Source organism: Anas acuta, chromosome 2 (assembly GCF_963932015.1).
Source record: "Anas acuta chromosome 2, bAnaAcu1.1, whole genome shotgun sequence".
Lineage (NCBI taxonomy): Eukaryota > Metazoa > Chordata > Aves > Anseriformes > Anatidae > Anas > Anas acuta.
The window spans coordinates 59538863-59563591 of record NC_088980.1 but is presented as its reverse complement, the minus strand read 5'-3'; the positions used below and the strand labels follow the sequence as shown (position 1 = coordinate 59563591).

Below are 24729 nucleotides of genomic sequence, written 5' to 3'. Positions count from 1 at the left end.
AACAATGTCTTAGATGTTGTGATGTTAGTTATGATAGTATGTGATCTAAAAACAGGTTTATGTGAGTTAATTGAGACATCTGATTTGGATGCCTGGTTTTGTGAAAAATTGGTGCAGGAAACAGGTTAATGCTGTGTTCTGAAAGGCCCTCAAAAAGTACTCAGTTCCCTGACTGTAGACAGGAGCTATGCATGTGACAATGTGCAAGGATAAAGATTGGAATTAAAGTGAAGTGGAATGACCCTTGGACAAACTGAATTCTTGTAGGTTCCTGAGGGCTTAGATGCAATATTTCAGATAGAGACTGAGAACGCAGTCTAAGATTATTTGGTAATGCCATAAAAAAAAAACAACAAAAAAAAACCCTGTGTATATAAAATGCCTAGCTGGAGATATGGAAAATATGAGTTAAGGAAGATCCAAAGAGAAGTATTGTTTGTCAGATGTAAGAGATGTGCTGGCCTAGAACATTGGATTAAATGGACTAGTTGTCTTCCCAAATGTTGAAAATTGTTGAGACAAATTATCTTGGTTACAGAAACCCCTTTTACATCTAAACAGTGGGATTTCATCCATCATTTTGCACCTCACTTACAGGCTGTGCAAGAGATAATAGGAATATGTTAGTTCTCAAGCTATTTCTGTTTTGCAGGTCCTGTGAAGGATAATGGATACACAATATAACATGAATTATGTTATATGGTCTTTGAACAGAGGATTGGAGTGGTTTATGCTGTTTCACTCAGTTTCAAATATGCTTTTTAAAGGGTGTATTTTATGTATCATGACTATTATTAACAGACAAAATGATGTTGGTCGTTGTTAATGACTATCATGAACTCTATTACATTTTAGATACGAGAATAGAGACAGACATTTTGGCATAACACTTGATAATGCATAAATAACCAAGAAATAAACATGTCCAGTGTGTCAGAATCAGGGTGTTTTCCCAACTTATTTTTTTTCTTCTTATTCATTCTACATGCTGAAGATATTATGGCAGATTCTTTTAATAAATTACAAATAATTACTGGATGCTACTTCCCCTATCCATTTAGTTAACTCATTAATGAGACTGGATATCATCTGGAATGTCTTGGTTTCTTATTTTTGGAACCATATTACCTTTCATGTTTAAACATCATAGGTATGGAATGCAATCAATAAACAAGTAATTTGAAGGAATCAGTTTCACCCTACAGCATAACTTGTGTAGCAGCTGTGATCAAGATGTCTTTCAGATTTTTTTTGTCTCATTCAGTTGTTACATGCAAGTATAAGTAAGTCAAGTTGGATATTAAAACTTTTAATTTTAGGGGCCATCCAAAAATATGGAAAGTAACTTTCTGACTCTAGACCGCATTGTATCCTTCCTTTGTATTATTCCAGAGTGTGTGTGCTCAAGTTGTAATGTTTTAGTGTTGTTATTATTTTAAATATAAGATTATCTCTGTCTATTACCTTCTACCTTGCCTTTTTCTAGATACAATTGCCCAGCTTAGCAAGTTCAGATTCTTCCTCCACTAGCTCAGTTCCTCACCAAACATGAATTTCTCCTACCTCTTTTGGCAACCCACACTTTCCTACCAAAATAATTTTCCAGGTAATATCCTTCAGAACCTTCATTCTAACCTGTTTTTTGCTGCATAATGGGTGTGAGCAGTAAATATAAATAAAAAGTGGGCTTGAGCATTCTCCATTGGTCTGTGAGAACAACATAGATATATTTGTCAGGACCAACTGCTGGGACATGTGGTATGGTGTAGCATGTGCATCATTGACTGAATTGGAGATTTTAGCCTTGAAGCACTAGCAAGTGTTTCCTTGGATAGTGTGTATTTCCCAGCTCTCATCATACCTTAAAACTGAATTCAGATATTTTGGTGGAAATAAAAAACAAAACAGAACCTTCAAAAGACACAACGGTATTAATAATAGAAAACCATAACCATGACAAAAGTCTCCCATTTTTTTCAAGTTTTCAAGTCTTCACTGTAAAGAATAGAAATACTCAGGGTTTTAAGCAAAGAGCAATAAAGTTGTTTTCTAATATATCAAAACAAACCAGCTTCCTCCTCAGTTTTTTGCTTAGGAATAGCAGAACCATTCTGTGACATTCTGTGAGAAAACATTCAGAAGTTTTGTTCTCACTATAGCATAAAGATCAAGATTTGACTCTACTGCATAAAATACTTTTTTCAATGAAAGGTATGGAGGTGAGTGGTTCAGTGGAACAGGCACACATTGTAGCAGAAAAAAATCTGGAGACAGGCTTCCTGGAAGTCAAAAGCTATGCTACTTTATAATCTACACAGACTTCAGCAATTTCTTTTACATACGGGAATGCTGTTGGTATGGAATCACCTCCTTTTAAATTTTGGCCTGCTGCAAATTCCTAGTGATAGTAAAATGAAAGGTAGTGTAATTTTTCAGAAAGTCCAAGGTCATATGTGGGTGAAGAGTTTAGACATAGGTAAGCCAGCTGCTGTTGTCTTTTTGACGTTTTGGAAGTCCTGATTAGCAAACCAAGTTTCTTATCCAAACAGCGGTGATTGAATGTTTCCAGCCCTGTGGCAGCAGTATTTCTCAATGTTTCTGCTGCTTTGTAAGTGCTCTCAAGCTCCAGGTTGTCTGTTCTCACTCACAAGTTGGCTTTGCTGGTGAGAGTAATCTTAAAATTAGTCTAAATATATTATGTTTTGACAGTTCTGTGGTTGAGATTGGTTTAATTTTTTATTATTATTATTTTTAATTGGCTGCGTAAGGTAAATAATGTACAGGTCACAGGAGAGTGACCATTTGTTGCTATCTGTATGGTCTGTATAGTTCAACGAAGAAAATCCGTTCATTTCTGAACAGGAGGGGGCAGTGTTTAAAAGGACAACTTTATTTTCAAATCAAAGCACTTTTTAATTTTCTTAATACCTCTGAAGGTAATACGTTTGGAAAGACTTTGAATTTTGTAGGTTTTTTGAACGATGAAAGCTATATTGCTCTTAGCTTCTCAACCCCTGCCTACCTGCTCTGTTCGTTTATTACTTTTTGATTGAACTGTGCTTGCTTTACTTCTCTTTTACAGGTTTTGCTGAAGCTGGTGTTCCTTACTTTTTGGCTCCTTACCTTCTTTTCTAGGAAGCTAGCTACATAATACCTTGTATCATATGCAGGTTGCTTTTGTGTGTCGTTTGTGGCATTACCCAATTTATTCTTTTTAACGTTTCCTTTTTCTGTCATGCCATTTCTTAAAATATGGCTGTGTGGTACTTAGTTTTATGCCTGTTTTGAGATTTATTTGTTTTCTCCTGTAAACAGGAGAAAAGCAGTCTGTTGTATTTATGCTTGAAAGAGATTGAAGACACAATGATGACTTGTTATGCAGAAATACCTTTTTTTTTTTTTGTTGAACTACAAATAAAATAAGATGTTTGGAATTGGTGATTTTATTAACTTTGTATTACTGTAACAGACTATATTTATTCAGGATTTTTGCTCTCTAACCCCAAAGAGTCTTAACTCTGATTTTAAAAATGATTAGACTACACGGAAGTGTTAATTGTGCTTGCTAGCAAAAAGTAGTGTAAAAAACCAAACAAAAAAAAAAGAAAGAATGGCAAAATATTTTTTTCACATTTTGTGTCTTCTGAGTTTCATATGGTTCTAAATCTGTAATTTTACCTTGTAACGAATGTATATAAAGTCCTTAAAATCTATAAATGAACATATTCCTTCAAAAATATGTCTTATGCATCTCTTGCATGATTCTGATGAATCTGAGAAGCAAAGTAGTTCTTCACTCTGTCTATCTGCCTAACAGATAGTAACTCAAAATAATGTACTGATGATTTGTAGCTGCTCCTCATGAGAAGATGTAGTGTTATAATTTTGATGCTCATCCTACTTTGTCTCCAGGATTTTCATGGCAGGGAAAAAAACAACAACCTCAGCATGTTTTGATGGTCAAAGGCTAGACAAAGTGTTCTTAGTCCTCTAATTTGTACACTTTGAGTGGTGAGATGTGGAATTGCCTTGAACTAGATATAGTTTGTAGACTCCCTCTTACCAAATGATTCTGGCCTATAAAATCATAGATAACTTGGACAGTCTAATTCTTGGTGCTTACTCCTTCCCCTGATGCACGCATGATGTTTTTGTCACTTCTAGATGGTTATAGGTCTGGATATAATTACTTGAAATAAATTAGTAGACTACCTGCCAGCACAATGATAGATCCTACATTAAAGAAAATAGAGTATGTTTCATAACATGATATAAATTGGCAAAGTAACTTCTTAATGTTGTAAATTATTGCTTATGGAAATAGCACACAAGTAGGAAATGAAGTTCTGCTCAGAAGCTGGCTCAAGCAATGTTTTAGTTGTAACTAAATAACAGCAACTGTAGAAATGGTTTTGGTCAAAAGTTATTAACATTTCACTCTCCCAAATTTACTAACAAGATGGATTTTTTTTTTTGTAATTAAAAAAGCAAAATAGTTTCATCAAATGATTCTAAAAGTAGGCAAAACAAATTGGGAGAAAAAAAAACACTGAAAGTGAGACAGAAAAAAAAAGGCAAGCCAATGCAAGCATGAAGAGTGAAATGGAAATTTGGAGAATTAGCTGAGAATTTAAAGAATTGCAGCAGTCTTTTGATGCTCTAAAAGCACGAATGATTTGAGAGGATGAGATAATTAAAGAAGCTGGGAACTGCAGAAAAAGAGGATCAGTGTCATAGCATTAGTCTTCAATAAAAGAATGTTCAGAGAAATTTTCAACAGATCTATTGTTTTCTAAAAATAGAAGATACTGTACTGTCAGACTGCCATGTCAAAAGAGGCATTTTCAGAACAAACTGGGCGTCTTGCTTCTAGTAGTTTTTGATGTGGTTTAAGAATAAAAAGGCAGGTCTGGAAAACTATGAACATTATACCTCTCTTAAATAAACAGAAAAATCAGATTTGCAATTTGTGAGGTATGAACTTACTGACAGCAATTGACAAAGCATTTGAAGGTGAAAAAATATGCAATGTCTCTATTTTTATCAAATCAGGCTTAGGTAGCACTTAAAAAGAAAATCAAGTGTGTCAAATGTGTTAGCTTTTGCATTATGCAGTTGAAAGATGGATTAAGGACTTGATCTGTCAATTTTTTTCATAGCTTGAAGTTATCGGAGTGAGTTGTTAAATTATTAAGCAGGGTTTAGAGAGAAAATAGTCTATGATAATAATTTTTGAGGCTTTACAGAGACAAATCATTACTGGGATTATATAATTAACAGGTATAATAGGGCAATAAACCTTGAGGCATATATTTCAACTACAGTAAAGTTCTTGACACTCTCACAAAACAGTTTCATAAATAAGCTAGGGAAATGCAATGTAAAACAAATAATAAAATTGTTTCTGGAGTGACCAGCAACTAGCTTAGATCTTGTACTATACAAGCGAAAACTATTAGTATCTCATATGTGACGTGGAAGGCAGTACCTCAGAACTGACATTGCTGCATATTTTGTTTTGATAAATATGGTGATAGAATAGAATAAGGATGACCCCCAAATCCTCATGTGATTAAGAACTACAGGGTGTTTATTGTGGGCTTTGGAGTTAAGGGGTGGGAGGAGTCTAGAGCTGTTTTACAGATATAAACCATAATTTTCTCTTTATAGCATTATAAATCTTCTTTAAAATTGTTTCTGGGAGTATGGCTAGCTCACAGATAAGTCATGTAGGGCTGGCCTCAACAGCTCTGCTCAGTTTTTCCTCCCACAACCAGGGACTTAAAACATTCCCAAGAGTCCCTGTGTCAGCAGAGCCCAACAGGCAGTTGCGTGATGTATTCCTGGTGTAAAAGCAGCAATTTAATTGCCTGAGATCTGCATACAGCTCAAAAGGTCCACAAAGCAGACAGGGAGTACAAGCGTATTATACAGCATGATTAGAATTAGAAATGACCTTGACCAATTTGTCTATACAAATAATAGAGCAAAGGTAGAATTAAATGTTGGAGTAAGTCCAATGTACCATTCTTAATAAGAAATAATGAAGTCCTTTTTAGGATACTGTGGGTGAGAGAAGGGTGCTCAGAAGATTTGGATGTAATAATGGTGGGGCATGATTGAAATTGAACCTAAGTCCATGATGTCCTATTGTCATAGATGAAAGATTGCATTATACTGGATTATATTAAGACAAATATGACCTAAAAGACTGTTCCTGCCCTACTCCACATTGGTGTGTTCTCAGTTGGAAGGCTAAGGCTGCTTCTTGGTGACATATTTAAAAAGTGATGTGAACAACTGAAGAGAGTTGAGAGAACTATGGATAAGAATCATTGTATAGGGAAGGTAGCTCAAACCTCATTTTTTCTTAACTAAAAGCTGCTATGATCAGAAAGAGCTATTGTGGCCATTTAAGCCTTTCTTCCTAAAATGTCCTGTAAATTTGCATGTAGTAGTTTTTAAATGAAGATCCTGATGGTATGTGAAGGCACCAACAAAAAGTCCTTGCTTGATGTATAGGAGCAGTCAATATGTTGCTTGGTTTTCAAAGTGAGTGTTAACTACCAATTTTTTTGTTTTTGTTGTTCTTAGTAGTTAAAATAATAAGAACTTGGATGTGACCATTGGAGAATTGGGTTGTCTGATTTTGACAGATAAGTGATTTGGAATAGGAGAACACCATATGATAATAAATGATGCATATCCACTATTATCTACTGTTAAAGATGTTTCTCAAGCAGGTGGCATCTGAAGCCTGGATATTTAAAAATGGTAGTGCATTGCAGAGAAATTTATCTTTTAGTGCTCTGCAGTTTGCTGTCGTATGTCCTTGAGAGCAAGATGGTTGTAGAAATAAAAATTGAGTAGGCAAATATGCAGATAATGAGAACAGGCACAGTTATGAATAGATATTCACATCAGGATGTTTGGAACAAGCCAGGAAACTACTGACCTCTTTGAATTCCAGACTACATGGTGTCAGTTATTTGTTGTACAGTTCAGGATTGATACACGAAAGAAACTTAATCATCAAATTTAATGATGATCTTGTTTTGAGGAAGGTAGATTACGGTATTTCCTTGCAGATTTTAGATATGGTGCGAATTAAATACTTTGCTTTTCTGCCCTGTGCTGATGTGCTCAGTTGTAATTATTAGTGTAAAATATGTGTTCACAAAAGTTAACAACCAGCTCCTTTTGCAGCTTCATGGCATGCAGCAGAAACTATTAAGAGGTTACTACGTTTCTCACACATAGTTATTCTGATATCTGAGGTGGCCATCTATACAGTCAAATTTACTTATGAAGGCTATGTTAGTTCTAAATATGAGTTTCTACAAGATTTGAGGATAGAGCTTTAATTTATAAGGCACAACAGTTAAATATTGTAGAGCCATAATCTCTCTCACACACACAGACACATACACAAAAACAACTCATAAAGAAGTTAAACAAAAAGTTATGCTTGTATGTATATTTGTAAGTTGAGACCAGTTCTACCTATTCTTCTAGGGAGTAGAACAGTTTTTGAAGCTATCATTCCTTACTCCTTGTATTCACCAAATGAATAAAGTAGCCAAAACCTATGATGTGACAATTTTAATTTTAACGTTAAAAGGTAGAGAATTTTCTTATGCAAGGAAATTAATTGGCAGAAATTCAGGTGTCCAAATTCAGCTTTGATAATGCCAAAAAAAAAAGTGGGTGGGGGGGGCAAAACCAAAACAAATCCAACCCCCAACCCCAAAACAGTTGTTCTTGTTTCTGTGAATGGAGAAATAATTCTTGTTGTTCCTAAGAACAAAGCAATCAATCACAATGGTGATAACAATGACAAATCAGTGTTAGTATTACATAGTACATAGTTCTGCAGATTTTTCTTTTTAAAAAAAGTGAATTTTTGATGCCAGTCACAATGCATTTACATAACCCAACAGTGTTGTGTTGAAAAAATAAAAGAGCTATCTGGAATGTGTTGATATAGCTGCATTACTTTTGTGAGCTGCCTGCCTCAGTCATTTGTCATGGTGTAGCAGTACGTGCTGTTAATGGACTTTTATTACTTGTTTAGAGTTAAAAGAAGATTTGTGTAAATGCAAAACTTCAGGAAAAAGTCTGTTAAGAGATGACTTGATTAAAGGAAGGTAGTACTATAGCTGAGGTTTCTGAAAACTGCCCCTAAGTTTCAGGGGCAATTCAGGGACTATCATGTTCTAAGGTTTTACGTCATTTTGATATTTTTAAATGTTAAGATAATGTCGTGCCTCTGCTTTTCTGCCTCTTGCAGAAAGTCACCTGTGATGTTCCCAAACCTTCTTTTGCTTGTCACAAACTGTTCCAGAATTCTGCTGCCTCAGGGCTGGCACTCTGTGTGGCCATCATTTCTTCCCAAAGTAAAACACTTAATATATGTAATAAGCTGCAGTCCTAACCACATGAAACTTAGTTTGTGTAAATTTATTTATTAATAAAATAAAGCAAATATTGTTATTTGGTAGGAATGAAAACAGAAGACCTTCTAGCAGTTGACTGCTTTATTCAGAAATGAGTTATGGGGGCCACTGGAAGTTTTTAATTTCCTTTCCCAGCCATTAGTGTTAATTATTATCCTACTGATATACAGTTATGTGAGTGGGTCATTCTTACTGGTGCTATATAGGAACTTGATTTGATTTCTGTTCCTTAAGAAGACCACCTAAATCTTCCCTATAGTCTGTTTTATATCCCAGGTGATATATTCACAAACTACTTTTTTGGATGCAAATAAAAAAGTTGTGTGTGTGTTAGGCACAATAATTTTTTCCATGTTGGATTTAGTGTTATATTTGGTGCTTTTTCTTGATATGGAGTTTTTAATGAAAAAAAGTAGTAATCCTGATCACTCTGAGGGAGACTGGGAAACAGTGACCCAACCGTTAATCAAAGGCTTACAAATGGATGACAAACAATGGGATTGCTTTGAATTGCTTTGTTGTTTTAAATAAAAAATATTTTTTCTCTTTTAAGGTTCGTTTGTTTTGGAAGCTTGATTAATAGGATTTGAATTCTTGGGACTGCTGGTTATAATATTGTAAAGTTGTTCAAAATCCTCACAATTTTTTTTTTTTGCTCTTGTTCATGTTGTAATTAAGTTGGAAGTGTCTGTTTAATATAAGCACCTTAAACTTGTAAAGGCTTTCTGTATGCGTTACCCCTAAACAGTTGATTTGGGAATTGTCATATAACTTTACCACTCAGTTGTATCATGCTCTGAAGATGAACCATATAAAAAATTTAAAACTATATCTGCTTATTCAGGAAGTCTGTCAGCTGCAAACTGTTGGAAGCTGGGAGAGTACTCAGGGAAAATATTAGATAGGCTTATCCTCTTCATATCGGCATCTGTTTTTCTCCCCTTCTGAGACAGAACATGTAGATAGATGGGTCTTGAGTCTGATCTAGTACATTTGTTCTTATATTCCTGTGCTTTTTGGACAACAGCTAAACTTTCATACCCATCAACACAGCTCAGACAGCATGAGGACAGATTCTCTGTGCTCGTTCTGTTCCTGTCCCTCTGGAGCATTATCGATGGAACCAATATTGTTGCCCAAAATACCAATTGCAGGACTAAAAAGTCCCCCTAGCAGCACTTTTAAAAACAATTTGGAGAACATGAGCTTCCAAAAGACTGCAGACTAAAATGTGAACCAACCGGGCCTGACAGACATTGCAGAGCAATTTAGCTGGGTACCTCTTACTTGGGAAAAAAAGCAAAATGGGCTTGACTTCTGGAGTCTCTTTGTAGTGGTGATGGCAACAATGCTTTTTGACCTGTTATACAGAAAAACTGTCCACCCTAGTCAGGGGTGATTAAAATATGAATATCCCAAAGGTGCATTTTAAGAGTATTTCAGAATAAAAGCAAACTTTAATGATGTCACCTTGTGCAGGACTAATTTTAACCACATTAGTTGCTAGGATATAGGACCAAAGGCTAATTTTCCTACTTAAATTATTGTTGGATTTATCTACTTTTTAATTTTTTATTTTTTAATTCCTGAATTCCCAATATAATAATTTTGCTAACAGACACTAACAGACACATTCAAAGTGGGGAGGCTTCTGTAACATTCAGCTGGTTGACAAACTTCTTGGAACTGTGTGAGAGGCTGTTTTCTATACAACAGGCTTCTGTCAGCACAGCTGTGCTGGTTAGAATGTGAAGAGGTGTGAACATTGACTGGTTTAGCTGTTTTGGCAGAAGCCATTAGCAACAATGCTATTATATTGGCAAAAGTTTTTTTTTCTTTTACTGGTAAAATTGATCTGCTCAGAATTGCATTTCTGTAAGTGGTTTTACATTGTAGTATAAAACATAATTTGTCCTGGAAAGCTGTATTTGCAAAAGCAGTGCTTTGCCAGTATATGGTGTAATGTTATCATTACAGTAATGAAGGGCTCTAGCATAGACACAGACCAAACTTCCAAAATATATCAGTAATACAAACTAATAAGAAAAGGTTGGAAGCTGACAGGAGACGTTGAAACAAAGGTTTCTGAGAAACTGATGGGAGCTTACAGGCCCCCCTCTCTGTTGGTGGGATTGGTATCCTTGTGTGATTAAGATCTGATGTGCATCTTGGTGTCCTTGTGTGGTTCAGATCTGATGTGAAGGTAGGCTTAGCTGAGTGCCTCTAAGTCTTTGAGTTTGCGTGCTTCTGTCACCAACACACCAGCAGCAGCTAGGGTGCGCGTATGTTTGCTGTAAGTGATTGAACTAACCTTTTGCGCTTGCATTAAGCATCTTAGCCGAAAAGCCGTGCTGTTTTTTTCTGCTACTGTTTCTCCAGCCACACGTAGCCTGAATGTCCAAAATAGTGTGAGTTTAGAGAAATTGTTGAAACTGAGTGCAGTTCTGAAACACTCTTGTGTTCCTGTTCCTTGTTCAGTATGAGAAATATATACAAAGTTTACTGAACAAGTCATAATTCTTCCATGCTTTAAAGCTTAGTATTGACTTTCAGCTATGCATGGAAGTAGTGGTTTTCTTATGACTTCATGCTCATTGCTTGTTCTTTCATCTAAATGTAAGCACCCTAAAATTAGCAATATTTTGTATAAAATCTGAAACTTCAGGATTTTGGACTCTGTCCTAATGAAGAATACCAGAGAAGACAGCCTGTGAGTTGTAAGGTTTGACACTGGGTTAGTTTACAGTGAATGAAACCAGATTAGTCACTGAAATCCTGGGTATGAACAACATAGCAACGCAGTACAATTGTGGAGACACTTACTGATGGTTTAATGTTTATTTTTCAGTAGCTATTATACTTGGGCTGATGCCTAGCTAAGTTAACAGAAATGAAGCTGGAAGATTTTAGGCAGCTTCAGAAGCCATGCAGTAGGCTTTTGTAAAGCTGTGCTTATTGTTCTTGAGTTCTAATATTCTAAAGAGAAGACCCAAGCAAAGATCACCAAGCATTTTTTGTTATTACTAAAAAGATCTCTCATCTGGTTTCCAAAGAAGTTCGTTTTAGGAGATAGTCATGTCTTGTAGCCCTCTTTTCTGCCTTTTTTTTTTTTTTTTCATGATAGGCTTTCTATATGAGAGTTACAGCATTTTTGTTTACTGTTTAAAATGTTGAGGCTTTGAGATTTCAGCAAAATAATGGATCAGTATGACTAAGATGATACAAAGTTCCCATGTCTTTGTTGTTGGACTTTACTGTATTTTCTGTGGGTATTATTAGATTGGTAGGAAGACTGTAAGTAGCTGATGTTGACCTGAAAATGTTTCCTAGTATGCATATGGTCTTCATTACTTCTGTTTTTAAAATACTGTGATAAAATAAATCCCTTTGCCAGTAGCTAAAAAAGAAAAAGAAAACAGTTTTGGGTGTAAAAGACACAACCTGTTGAAAAATAGCCTGTATTTTGTCATTTACAGAAACTGAAATGGTGGCAGTATCTGGCACTTTTCCATGTGCTTGAACATTAAAAGCATTCTGTATCCCTGTGTTTATGTCAGAGTTGGCCGAAACCCACTGATCTGCAAGTTGTCTTGTACAGAAAACTTTGTCATTAGAAGTTGTAGATTTTACTGCAATGTAAGGGTAATGAGAACAGGACTGTGCAAAACAGTCCTCTTTACAAGACTTTTACTTATGGGAGAATAATCTGCTTGTGACGCATAGGACAAGAAGTGATTGTTTAAATGTAAATAAAAAAGACTCATATTAAAGTTAAGAAAAGCACCCTCGTAGATAGAAGGCTTTCTTGCACTCGAGTAGAGTCGTTATGGATACTGCAAAGTCAGAATGCAGGTACATTGTGGTTGTGTCTTGCAGTGAACCATGACCATCTTTTCAAATGGAGAATGGCAGGGGTTGGGAAGAAAAAATTTTTAACTTCTAAGACAGTACATCTTTCATAAGAATTCAGTGGAGCTACAATTACCAGATGCTTGCTTACATAAAGCTATATTTTTTGTATGGCATGACAGGCTATCAGGTATAGAATCATAGAATGGATTGGGTTGGAAGGGACCTTAAGATCATCCAGTTATAACCCTCCTGCCATGAATAAGGATGCCACCCACAAGACCAAGTTGCCCAAAGCCCCATCCAACCTGGCCTTGAACACTTTCAGGGATGGGGTATCCACAGCTTCTCTGGGCAACCTGTTCCAGGGTCTCACCACCTTCATAGTGAAGAATTTATTCCTTGCATCTAATCTAAACCTATCCTTTTTTAGTTTAAAATTATTACACTTTGTTCTGTCACAACACTCCCTGAGGAAGAGTCTCTCCCCAGCTTTCTTGTAGGCCCCCTTTAAATACTGCTATTATGTACCTGCTCAGATAATATGATGTATGATAGTCAGATTTTTTTATTTCTCTTGAATTAACTTCATTGCAGTTTTGAAAAAGTTCATAAGGTGATATCTCAAGATGGTTAGTGTTGTCTAACTAAAGGTTTGTTCAGTTGTTGGGACAATCTTTTTCTGGTATCCTGTTGTATGTTGTATATCATTTGTTTTGAAGGTGTTTCTCATCAATGAGATATGGGCCAGAGAATTTGATTAGATGTTACCTGTGTTAAGAAAATTTTATAGGGAAAAAAAAAAAAACAAAAACACTAGGTTGCGCAGTTTTCCCCTGCAGATACTTACTCTATGAAGGCAAAGATTCTTTTCATGTATGACTCTTCCTTGGGCGGCAACTGGAAAAATCTATTGTTAGAAAAATATTCAAGTTAGGCAATAAATAATGAGTTGTTGAATTAATCAGTTCAGCTGTTTTAAGTAACCATGTGCATTTACTTTTTGTTTGTGTGTTAAATTCCTGTAAATGATCAGTAACTATTGTATGTAATGAGAAGTAGTTTAATAAAGGAATCTGCTATCATTAAAAATAGTACAGCTTACTTTCATATGTATTTCCAAGAAAAGGCTCTTTCAAATTTTGTTCATGTAGGCTCTAGTGTACATATATGTTACTGGATACTTTTGCCTCCATCTGATCTTCCAGAGCAGTTCATTTAAACTTTAAGCTGGGGTTTACACTTTCAATATGTTTAAAAAAAAAAAAGAAAAAAGTATGAGGACTTCAAATTATATTTAATTTACTATTTATGATGTCAGAAATCAGAGAGGGAGATGCTCCTTCTTTGAACTAAGAAAGGATTAAGCTTATTTTTATACAAGTAAAATGTACGTAAACCTAATGTAAAGCTATAATCAGACTCAAACAAAAAACAGTGAAGTTATTCTGTTGGAAGAAAAGCCTGGAATTTTAAGAACATAGTGTATTACATATAACCTAATCCTCTTCAGAAATTAAATCTTTAGACACTAATTTTTAGAGGTTTGCTTTGGGAAGTTTTGAAGAAATGTTTGGAAAAAAAAAAAACTCAAACTCATACTGATTTTGAGTTTGACTTGCTTTTCTAGCTTCAACTTGTAATAATTAATGTCCTGTGAGGAACTGTATAACAGTATTTGAACTTAGAGGGTGTGTTCATAGTTATAGCACACAAACTCACATGTATGTCCAGAGACGGGTGCGGTCAAGGTTTGTTTCTTCCAATGGATGTGACTGCACAAAAGTATAAGCAATCACACCAAGTGAAGGTCTCTTGAGACCACAACTACTTTAGAAAGAATGTTGGCTGATTCAGGTGAGAAATAATAGTGTAATTAAGTAGTTACTTTAAAATTCTTTCAGAGTCATGGGATAGTCATATACTTATCAATTACTGTGTATCTGTTGCTTCAGTGTTGATAGCTCTCTGACACTGTACTGCTTGCCCACGGCATTATAAATGTTCATGGAAAATGTATTCCACAGCTACTCTTTAGTTTTATACATTTTTTACTACAGAAACAGCAAGACTGTTTGTATCTGTTGAGCTGAAATATGACATCTTTCTGTTGGAAAAATTCTTTCCCTTGGTTTATTCCCAACATTAGCCAGGGGTTTGTCCCAGATGTTCCTTCCGATACCTTGGTAGATAATAACAAGGTAGAGACAGGTGGGTGGGGTGAGGAGGACTAAAAGCAAAGCAGGTGGGACAACACAGAGGTTCATAGATTTAGTTCACATCAGGATTTAGCTTGTTTCTGTGGAAGTGTTATGACACTCAGAGCTCAGAGTAGACTTTACTATTTTAAAATTAGCTTTTACAATGTAAGTATTTGGAGTCATAAGATAAACTCTATCTGTATCAAGCAGGGTGCAAGGAGTGAGTTGTTACCTTTATGAGCATGTAGCTAGGAATATTTGTATTAACCCAAAACAATGGTGGGGAATTTAGGTTTGTCTGAGTCTCCTTGTGAGGGGGAGTTTGAATACTTAATCCAAGTGTATTTTAAGAGCTTAAGCTTTTAATTGAAATCTTGGTTTCAGAAAATAGGCACTGAGTTTCACTTGATTGTCAAGGTCATGTAGAAGAGTGCTTCTACATAGATTGGGAAGCCACTTCTGCCTTGAAATTCAGAGTATGACAAATTTCAGCTGACGTGGTTACAAAAATAAAAGCAATAAGAGCATCCTCTAGGTGATTACAGTTTAGTTTATGTAGGCAACAACTGCTTTCTCTTGGCTTGTTTGGCATGTTGAAGGACTAGAAAACACATCCCAGGAATTTGCAGACCTGATTACAAGCCTGTTGAAAACCAGACTTGCATTGTTTGAAACTGTCTGTGTCCCAGAAATGTGGTTGGTGTTTTCAGAGGAGTTGAGTGAGGCTGGGTACCTGGATCACATGAAAACTGAATGGAGTTGGACAACTGGCAGAGGCTAATGTTTGTCCCCTTCTCATCTTTCAGTAGCTAAATCCTAGCAGAAAGTTCTGAATTCAATTTAATCATTTTATCTGTGCCTTCCAACTTATAACACGTGACATTGTTTAATACAGGACTATAGAATGTTTAAATCTGCATGTGTAAAAGCAATAAAGTAATTGGTATACTGTACACATTCACAGTCATCAACGGGGAAATGAAACGTATTTATCAGATTTTATACTTTCAGATTTTATACTTGCTGACTTGAGTTTATTTTTTACTCCTTTCATCTCTCCTGACAGTTTGCTCTGACTTCACCTTTTTCATATCAGTTCTGATCTCCTGTAAGCTTGCCTGCCCAGGAAGTTGTACTTCCTTTCCTTCTGACCAACACATGGCAAGCATTTTCCAAGTTGTTACTTGTTCTGCAAACGTCTTTGGCAGCTCTGACATTGCAAAGTTTCATATAATGCGTCTGTTAGATTTTGGCTTTCCTCATTATAGGGAATTGCTTGTGTTCTTCTGCTTGTTTCATTAATCTTTATTAAGTAAAGATGTAAGCTGTCTTTAATTGAATGTTTTCTTTTGGCAATAGAACAAGTCAAAAGGTGTTTCTCATTAATTTGTTATTCAGCAGGGATAGCCATCTATCTGGATTGAATTTGTGACAATGTTTAGTCCCCATTTGTAGAAATGCCGATGTTGAACATATTTTTCTATGTTTTGCTCAGAATATCCTATACAGGCTGACTTTATAATGTCATTTGTTATGTGGGAATTGAGCTACAGGGAATTGGTCTGTGTTGACAGCATGTCTCCATGTTGTTTTTTCTCTCCTTTTAGTACAATGTGTTTTATATTTTGTCTTATAAAGTTTTATCATGCTATCAAATCATGAAGAAGTGCAGAAATAATGGCTTTTGGTTTTCTCTAGCGTATGATTCAAATATTTTGGACAAAGGTCATCATGAGAAATGCTGACCTTTCTTTTTATGAAACGGAGTAGCATATTTGGACTTTCCCATAGCAGTTAATTGCTGGGCCATCATTAGCTTGAAAGCAAATGGTATTAAAGAAATAAGTGTGTTGCACTAGTGCTTTTTTTCCCTTCCAGTTTTTGTGCTTTTAGTTATGCATTATTATTTTTTTAAACTTCTTTCTCTGTTGCTTTTCGGATGGTGCACACTGTTTAAGTGACCAGTACCCTGGGAAAAGTGTTAAAAAAAATAATCAAATATGAATCAATTGTACAACAACATCAGAAATGAAGTATTTTTGTTAACCCTTGTAAAAATCCCAAACAAATCAAAGGTTACCCACATTAAAAAATATATATATATTTATATATACATATAAATATATTTTTTAAGGTGATTGTCATTTAAGTGATGATACTGTAACACATTGGAGTCTGTTTATCCCAGATGCTTGCATGCGGCTCCTAGTTGAACTGTTTTTATACACATGTTAGGAATTCTGTCATCATATCATCAGTAACTCCTAAGTAAGCAAATGGAGTGTCCAAATGCATGTTCAGAACACGACTTGGAATAGCATGAGATCTACAGACACATGGAAGTGCGTCTGGGACATAGTTGTTTATTTGGTTTGCCTGCTTTCTTAAAATTTATGAAGAATGCCTGCCATAAATGTAGCTAAAAATCCCACTGTCATCTGGCAAAAATGAATTAAAGCTATGTTGTAGCTGACATGGTATTATAAAGCTAAACCTGGGAAGATACATTAGTCTGTTTTTCTAACAGAGTTCTTTTTGGACACAGTTTTTGCTAGCATTTTTAAATTTAATGTGACATTTTTGAGCATCTGGCATTTGGCAGCTTTACTAATAATACTTTTGTGCAGTCTAACAGCTTTTACCGTTATTGCATTTTTCCTAATCTTCATCCTGACCTTTCTCACTTCATAATATTTATTTCTGTCCCAGAACAGAACTATTTAGGGTGGATTCCAAAGCAGAGTGTGTCTCATGTGATGAATATATTCTAACAATTTTGATTGTATTTAAGTGGATAAACTAGCAGTCGTTTGTTATGACATTGGAAAGTTTGGGAAAAAAATAACCCCATATGATGCCTGTAAATATTATCATTTTTTTCCTGTGGTATGTTTCAAAGCTTGAGAGCCATCACATGGCACTCATACACTAGTCACAGAAATGATTACCTTCATGGTGTCAGAGGTGACTTCTGTTTCACACTAATTGGCCCCGTTTCATCAGAGCAGGAATGTTGCTCCAACTCTTAGGTAGCAGCTAAGTTTTATTTCCCAATGAAGAGTGCCTTTATTTTATTAGTTCTCTCTGATCTGACTAGAAAAATCCAGGGAAAAGAAATAGTCTTTCCATTTGTCAGCAATTGTTGCAATGTATTAACAATTGTATAATTTAGTCAGATAATAGCAGCAGTCTCACCTCTAGCTCTAACTGAATGGATGTATCTTGCCAATGTTTGTGGGAAACTTGCTGAGACTCACTTTACCAAATAAATCTGCAATTAATTGCAATTAGTGCATTGCATAAAGTTACTACTTCTGTAATGTCCCCAATGAGTGATGAGAACCTTAATTTCTGAGTAATTTAGTGTTTATTTTGATGTAATTATCTTCCTGTTTTGCTACGTAAATATTTTTTAGGCATCTTGAGCTTTCTCTTGTTGCACTATATTGAAGGTTTCATCTTCAAGCAACTGCAGGTGTTTTAGAACAGCTGTGAGCTGCATTATTATTCCATCTTAGTTGCTTTTTCATCTCAAGCATTAGTTTATGCAACTGTAATTGTACTGTGCCCCCAGATTTGGTGTATGTGTGTATGTGTCAGTGAGTGGAAGATAGTGGAAAAAAAGATGTATCCTTTACGTCATATTAAGTGTGTTTCATTTTGAATATTCATACAATGTATGTTATGATGCTGCATACTAACAAAAAGAAATGGGTGGCAATCTTCAGTTAAGGATATTAGGATATTTTCTCTGTCATATTTCAACTGCAAGTTTGTCTTCAGCTACATGGGAAGTTCTGAAAAACCGTGGATGCAAAATATATCCTCTAAGGCTACTTTTCCATTCTTGACTTATGTATCACAAGGGATACAGGATTGCCTGTGCAAGGCTATGGCATTTGCTTTTAAATACTTTCCATAAAGGCTTTTGTTTCCTTTAAGCTGACACAAGGTTGCCAGCACAACTTGTTCTTTCATACTTGTCTCACACTCTGTTCATTTTAAGGTAGTCTTTTGTATGCAGAAGGTAGATGTGGCTGAAGGCTTAACACAGCTCTAGGAAGATGTAGATAGAAGTGATTTTGCTGAATAAACACATAATCCTTTTGTGGACATTTGCAGTTTGTGCTCTGCTGGTTTCAAATGCTTGCTATGCAGGTATACGCTTTGAAGATGGCAATTCTTAGGAAGCACTTGGAGATCCATCTGGGGGTTACCGTGTCTAGTGATCAGTTCAGCTGATTGAAAGTGCGTGTTCTCCTTCAAGCTTTATGTATTTGTATTCCTATTTTTTTTTCTAAAACATCTGCACTGCATTGATCCATTGACCTGTGACCTGTGTACTCAAATAATAATGTTTAGCTTTTTTTTTTTTTTTTGATAATGAGATTGTTCATTTTCACAAATCAACCTTTTTCAGCTAGATGGCTTCCTTTTATTCCAGGCATTTCTGGGCCAACCTATCTACGATGACAATAGATTTTTGCCCCAACAGTATCATTGTCAACTTAGACTTTAAATTAAAACCAGAATAATGCATTTTTTCCCTTTTAACTTTATTATGACCTTTGAAAACCAATCAGACACACCTTTACAACCTGTGATTTTAATCAGAAAGACATCAAATAATCTCTTGGGTCTTGAAACCAGGCTGTTGTCATGTGTGGAAAAGAACTTAAAATCTACATTTCTAAAATACCACTAGAAAAATGTGTGAAATGCCTGTCACCTTTCCTGAATTTAGTGTTTAAGGGATGGGTGTTTTTGCAATGCTCTTCTGGCAATGACAAACTTCATAGTTTTTCTGTCTACATACTAAATGTTTAATTATCAGATGTTTTCTGTTTATGAAAACGCTTTTGTGAGCAGATGTGTTGAGATGTCTTTTCTTTGTTAATAATTGAGGTCAGTGCATAATTTCTCACTTACTTCAATATGCTTTTCACTATTCAATTAAAGTTGTTTTGAGTATATTTTTTTATTGAGCAAGATTTTGTTTTTGAAGTGGGCCCACACATATTTAAATGATTTTAATGCTACAGTTCATCTCAATGAGATAATGGTATATGCTTGGAGCTATTCAGAGCATTTTGGGGTGGGTTCAATATTTTATTTGCAAATCCTGTTATGCTTGCAAATCAGCACACTGTTACTTTTTGTAAACTTGAGTGTGTAGGTATAAAAGGAAAGGTCACTAGTTGCTCTTTAGGATCTTCCCATTAGCGAGTGCCAGAGAAACAATTTTTAATAAGAGTGAGTAAACTGGCAATTTTTTCTTCCCTCTTTTGATTAGTGAAGTCAATAATATATAGATTTGACCATAAGAAAAGTGGGAATCCTTTCTTCTGAAATATTTGTTTTAAGGCTACATTGATGAAGTCTGTGTTGGCTGTAGTATCCTGATATCCCTTGTAATACTGAGTGCAGAAGCTGAGTTCTTTCACAGCCTTGAACAACTGAGATCCGATGTCTCCCAGAAAAAATGTCCTAGCAGGAAATTAGGATATTCTGTAGGACAATGGGGAGAATTGGTATGTTTGTTGGATATTGTTTTTCTTTGTATTATTTACTAAATACTGGGGTAGTAAAATATTTTAACTGCAGTTCAGAAGTGATTATTATTCTCTTGCACTGTACATTAGGAGTCATGTGTGAATTTTGTACATAACATTGGTCCAAATGGAGGACTTGAAGAAGATTATCCCAATACATTGTGACTTTTCATTTTGTGCTGTAATCAATAAAGTCAATCTTGACTGTCACATCTACTAAACAGGCTCCTAGAAGATAATTCTGGGAGAATGAGAAATTTTTATCTTGCCAGTACATGATGATATATTTTTATTTTAATACTGTTCTCACAGATGAGAGTGATATAGAAACATTGCACTATAAAAAGTGCCAGCCAAACTAGAATTCTTGTCTGTAACATATAGTTCCTAACAGTTTGCTCCTGTAATTAGGCTATTTCTCTAGCAGAGAAATACCCTTTTCCTTTCTGAAAAGAGAAAAGAATGCATGAGAATAGCTTTTGAATTTGTTACCTCTTTAAGGAGGAGGAGAAACTTAAATCTTTGACTTCTAAAGGCTCTGAGAATTTCTATTAGTTTAAATAGTAGGAATCAAACATTTTTTGATTCCCTGTTGACTTCTGCCCTCTGTGCTGATGTTCGCTACTTCCATAAAAGGAAGAGCAAAAAGAAACCAGCCACGGTGCTTTGACCACTGTGTCATTGCATTGTACAGGCACATTGCATTTACAGTCTCCAATTTCAATCTAAAATTATTAGACTGAGAGGTGGTAATTCCTGGAAGGGAGACAGAGCTGATATCTGGATTTGGTAACTTCTTCAGCTGGATCTTCCTGATGTAGGAAGATCTCCTCAATGAAGATTTTTCAATAGTTGTTGAAAGATCATAATGAAGTAAAGAGGAGATAGGAAATCTATCTAGAATTAGGATCAAACTCCTCCTCATCAAACACATGATTAAAACAGCCACTTACTCTTAAAAATGTGCAGGAATAAGTAGAATACAAAAACATTTGTTGGTTGTACAGTCTGGACAACTTGTGAACAGAAGCTTATGAGAAATATTAATTGGTTCCATTTCTTTTCATTCTAAAATAATAAGTGTTGTACTTGTTCTTGATTGAATTACTATTTGCTCTTTTTCTGTTTTAGGTTATGGTCAGACTGGTCCAATGGTTCAGAGAGGTGGATATGACTCAATTGCAGCTGCTGTTTCTGGTCTCATGCATATCACAGGGCATGAGGTACAGTGATCAACTTTTAAATTTAATAGAATCTTTGGCATGCCCTATAGTGACTAGTGTATGGAGTAAGCTAGTCTATGCTAACATATATTATGTATGCCCTCCACAATCCAACAAGAGGCCTTATTTCTGTGAATCTAATAAAATGATAGTACTTATGCCCTTGAGGTATCTCATACCACGCTCACAAACCCAATGTCAAGGCCTGAAAAGAAGAAAATGGAAGAAAAACAGTGTCCTAAATTTTTGGTGAATGAGTTATCAATAACTTATGGTAACTTGTTAAGCAGCTTGCAGACACTTCAAGAGCTATAATAGACACATTGTTGACTCCTGGATAATGGAGCCATACTTGTATAGGAAGCCTCACCTGTGCTTTTATATAGTGAATACACCAGCCCCTTAAAAGAGGGAATTGTGAAGCCATACAGATAACTCTGGCAAAGTATCTTTTCAGTCATCCTGCCTGAAAATACCCAGAGACATGTCATTAGTGGCTCTGGAAAAGCTTTATGTGCTGCTATTCCCACTGATATCCAAGATCTTTGTTAGCTGCAGCAGTGCAGGAAGCATTACAGAGGTAACTTGGTATCTGGATTCCAGGAATACATTTAATGTGTGTCTTTACCTCAGAGAAAAATGCTGGTGAAATAGGCATTTACTTAAGCCATTTTGAATCACCTAAAGATGCAGGCAATGTGGTCTCCAAATGTTATTTCTTAAGTGAGGTAGTACTACAAGTCTGTTCTCTGTGTCATAAATACTAGATAGTCCTCTGTGTTCCTGATAGTCTGGAACCAGCAGTGCGGATCTTTGCAGTATGACACTTGCATGCCCTAAATAAACAAGAAGCTCATCAAGTTTCTGTACTTAGTGTCAGATATTCATATTTATTGAGTGGGTTGTTGAAAGCTGACCACAGATGATCTAGACATTACTGTAGGACTGATATTCTGCCAGTAGATTTGTTTTCTCATGAGAACAATGGCAAAACAGCAGAATGCTGTGCTCCAGACTACTATTGTTACCAGTCGTCTTTCTGAGGTGGAACATTATTTGACTGAGGAAGCTGAAATATCTCATGCCTAGTGTCCTAAGACCACCCATTGTTGCTATGTTAATGCTAGATACTCATAGAGTGTTCCATCTCAAAACACAAAATATTGTTGAACGTGCTCCTCACAGATACTTCCCTTCAGATGTGTAAGGTGCATATATATTAACCAGTGACTGAGCACAGTAATTCTAGAGTTCACTGCTTTCTAATACAACACCAGAAACTTCATGCCCACTTCAAAATGGACTGAACAAGGTTAGGTAGAAGTATAAATTGTTAGAAAAGGGCAAATGTTATTAGTAACAGCTAAATAAAAGGGTATGGAGAGTGTGTTAAAAATGTTGAGGGGAGAAAAACAAAACAAAAAACCAAAACACAAGACTCTTGTAAGGTTTTTAAATATGTAAATGACAGAAAATACAAGTGTTATGAGAGCAGTATTCCTCCATGGCATTTATGAAGATGGTTTTAATTAAAAGGTTGTGTTAAGACCTACACTGGGAATCCAGATGTTTGCATCACCTCACCAGGACTGAAGGCAATGTAATCAAGAGTCATTTAATCATTGTTGGTAACAGTTTCATCTATTCACTGGGAACTTTTAACAATTCATTCAAACTCGGTCATTCTCTTGCGTGATTAAAATAAACATGCTAAAAATTGCTTCTTATTTTTCTTCATTTGAAATTGGTCGTGTATTTTATCAGTTTCTAAAAAGCATTTTCTGATGTATAGATGGATAATTTTGTTTCAAATACTTAAATAGTCAACAGCTTCAAAGATTCAAGTGTGTCTTTTGTTGTGGTGAAAAATGACCAAAATGTTTTTAAAATCACACTGTATGCTTGCTTAGAATTTTACTTTTTAAAGTGCTATTTTAAAGTAAAATTCCCATGTTCTATATTTACACGTGTGTCTGATTTTGTTGAAATTTAAACACTGCCAGCTCTGAAAAGTGAAGAAAAAGTTTATTTCAGTCAGCATGTAGAGAAATGGCAAAAGAAGAAAAGAATTTTGCTCACTTATGTGATTTGTACTTTATTAAAACGTTGTTTGTTGACTAGATAATGTGAATTTGTATACTGAAAATAACACAATGATCTGAAGCACACCCCAGTAAACTAGATCATTTTATTTTACAGTATATTTATACTGTATTCCTTACAGTAAATTGAAAATGTTAGTCTTGTGAACTGGTGAAAAAAAAAAGAACAGATAATGTTTTTGTATTGCCTTGTGGTGTAGCTATTCATAATCAGCACAATAACATCAGTATAATGGTGCTCTGTGGAAACTTTCTTTTCATAAACAAGCTGTTCGGTCTGCTTACAGGACAGTCTTAGAGGTCTTAGCTGTAGTAGACATACTATGAGGTTGAGCAGCAGAAACAAAACATCTGCATACATCACCAAGGGGCTTAGTTTTACCATGTATTAATACATATTTAGAGCTCCTCATGAAACATTTTAATAATGGGATACTAAAAGTTATGTTCTATATCTGACATTTTAAAAATGGATAGAATTTATAGCAACATGAATTTTATTTTAGAGACATTCCATATTGTGAGTTTGACTTTATTCCAGCCATCTGGCTGCTGATTTAACGTCTAAGAAAGCAGTTTACTGTTGCAGATCACTTAATTTTCTTGGGTACTGAGCAGCCATGCCTCCAGTTAGTAAATTCTAAATAGTATTCCATGAAATCTATATATTGCCATCACAGGGGTTCGAGTAAAACTTCTGTGACAAAATTGATGGTTTGTAACATTCTTTTCCCTGCAATATTTTATATAATACTATTTTTTGAGGCAATAAAGAGATCACAGTGGAAGAAACTAAGAAGAAATTTTCTGACTAAAATGAGTATTTTTTCAGTTACCTTTTTGTTAAGGATATAGCGAAGGAAGAAAAAATATAATACTAAAGTGGAATGTACCAAAAATACACAACATTATCACATTTGGCACACAGTATAAAACTCTAGAATACAAGATTATGTGCTTTTGTACATGATTTTTCAAGATCTGAGAGAAGATTCCATCATAAAGAAATGTTGTGTCTTACCTCTTTTTACTTTGCTAAGAAATAGCTGTTACTGAAATAGTGCTAACTATATTTGAAAGATTTCCAAGCAAACTTCTGAATCTTGAAATCAAACTGTCTTTTGCAATATAACAATTAAAGGCACAAACTTTGCACTAGTGATGTAGCTGATCATACTAGTTTGTGCTAGTGTTTTTGCTGATCGTACTAAACCAAGTGCATTCAGTGTAGAGTAGAATTGCTATCTTTAAACTGTATTTTCATGTGTAGATAGGGGGACTTGCATGGAATTCAAGCTGTTGTAGCTTGTTCAAGCTAATATATTTGACTACCTCTGTATTAGAAG

The 24729-nt window shown here is 35.3% G+C and overlaps 1 protein-coding gene across 31 annotated transcripts in view; it reads left to right on the top strand.

Annotated features, from left to right (window-relative positions):
• The window catches only part of SUGCT (succinyl-CoA:glutarate-CoA transferase), a 320240-nt gene that overhangs the window by 17513 nt on the left and 277998 nt on the right, over positions 1–24729 (top strand). For all 31 annotated transcript variants that reach the window (XR_011094048.1, XR_011094047.1, XR_011094049.1 and 28 more), the window contains one exon: positions 21190–21281. Coding sequence is in view for 28 of the 31 variants with exons in the window: in XM_068674935.1 (XP_068531036.1) it covers positions 21190–21281 (92 nt within the window). In the remaining 3 variants the exon portion in view is untranslated. The remainder of the gene's footprint in view (positions 1–21189; positions 21282–24729) is intronic.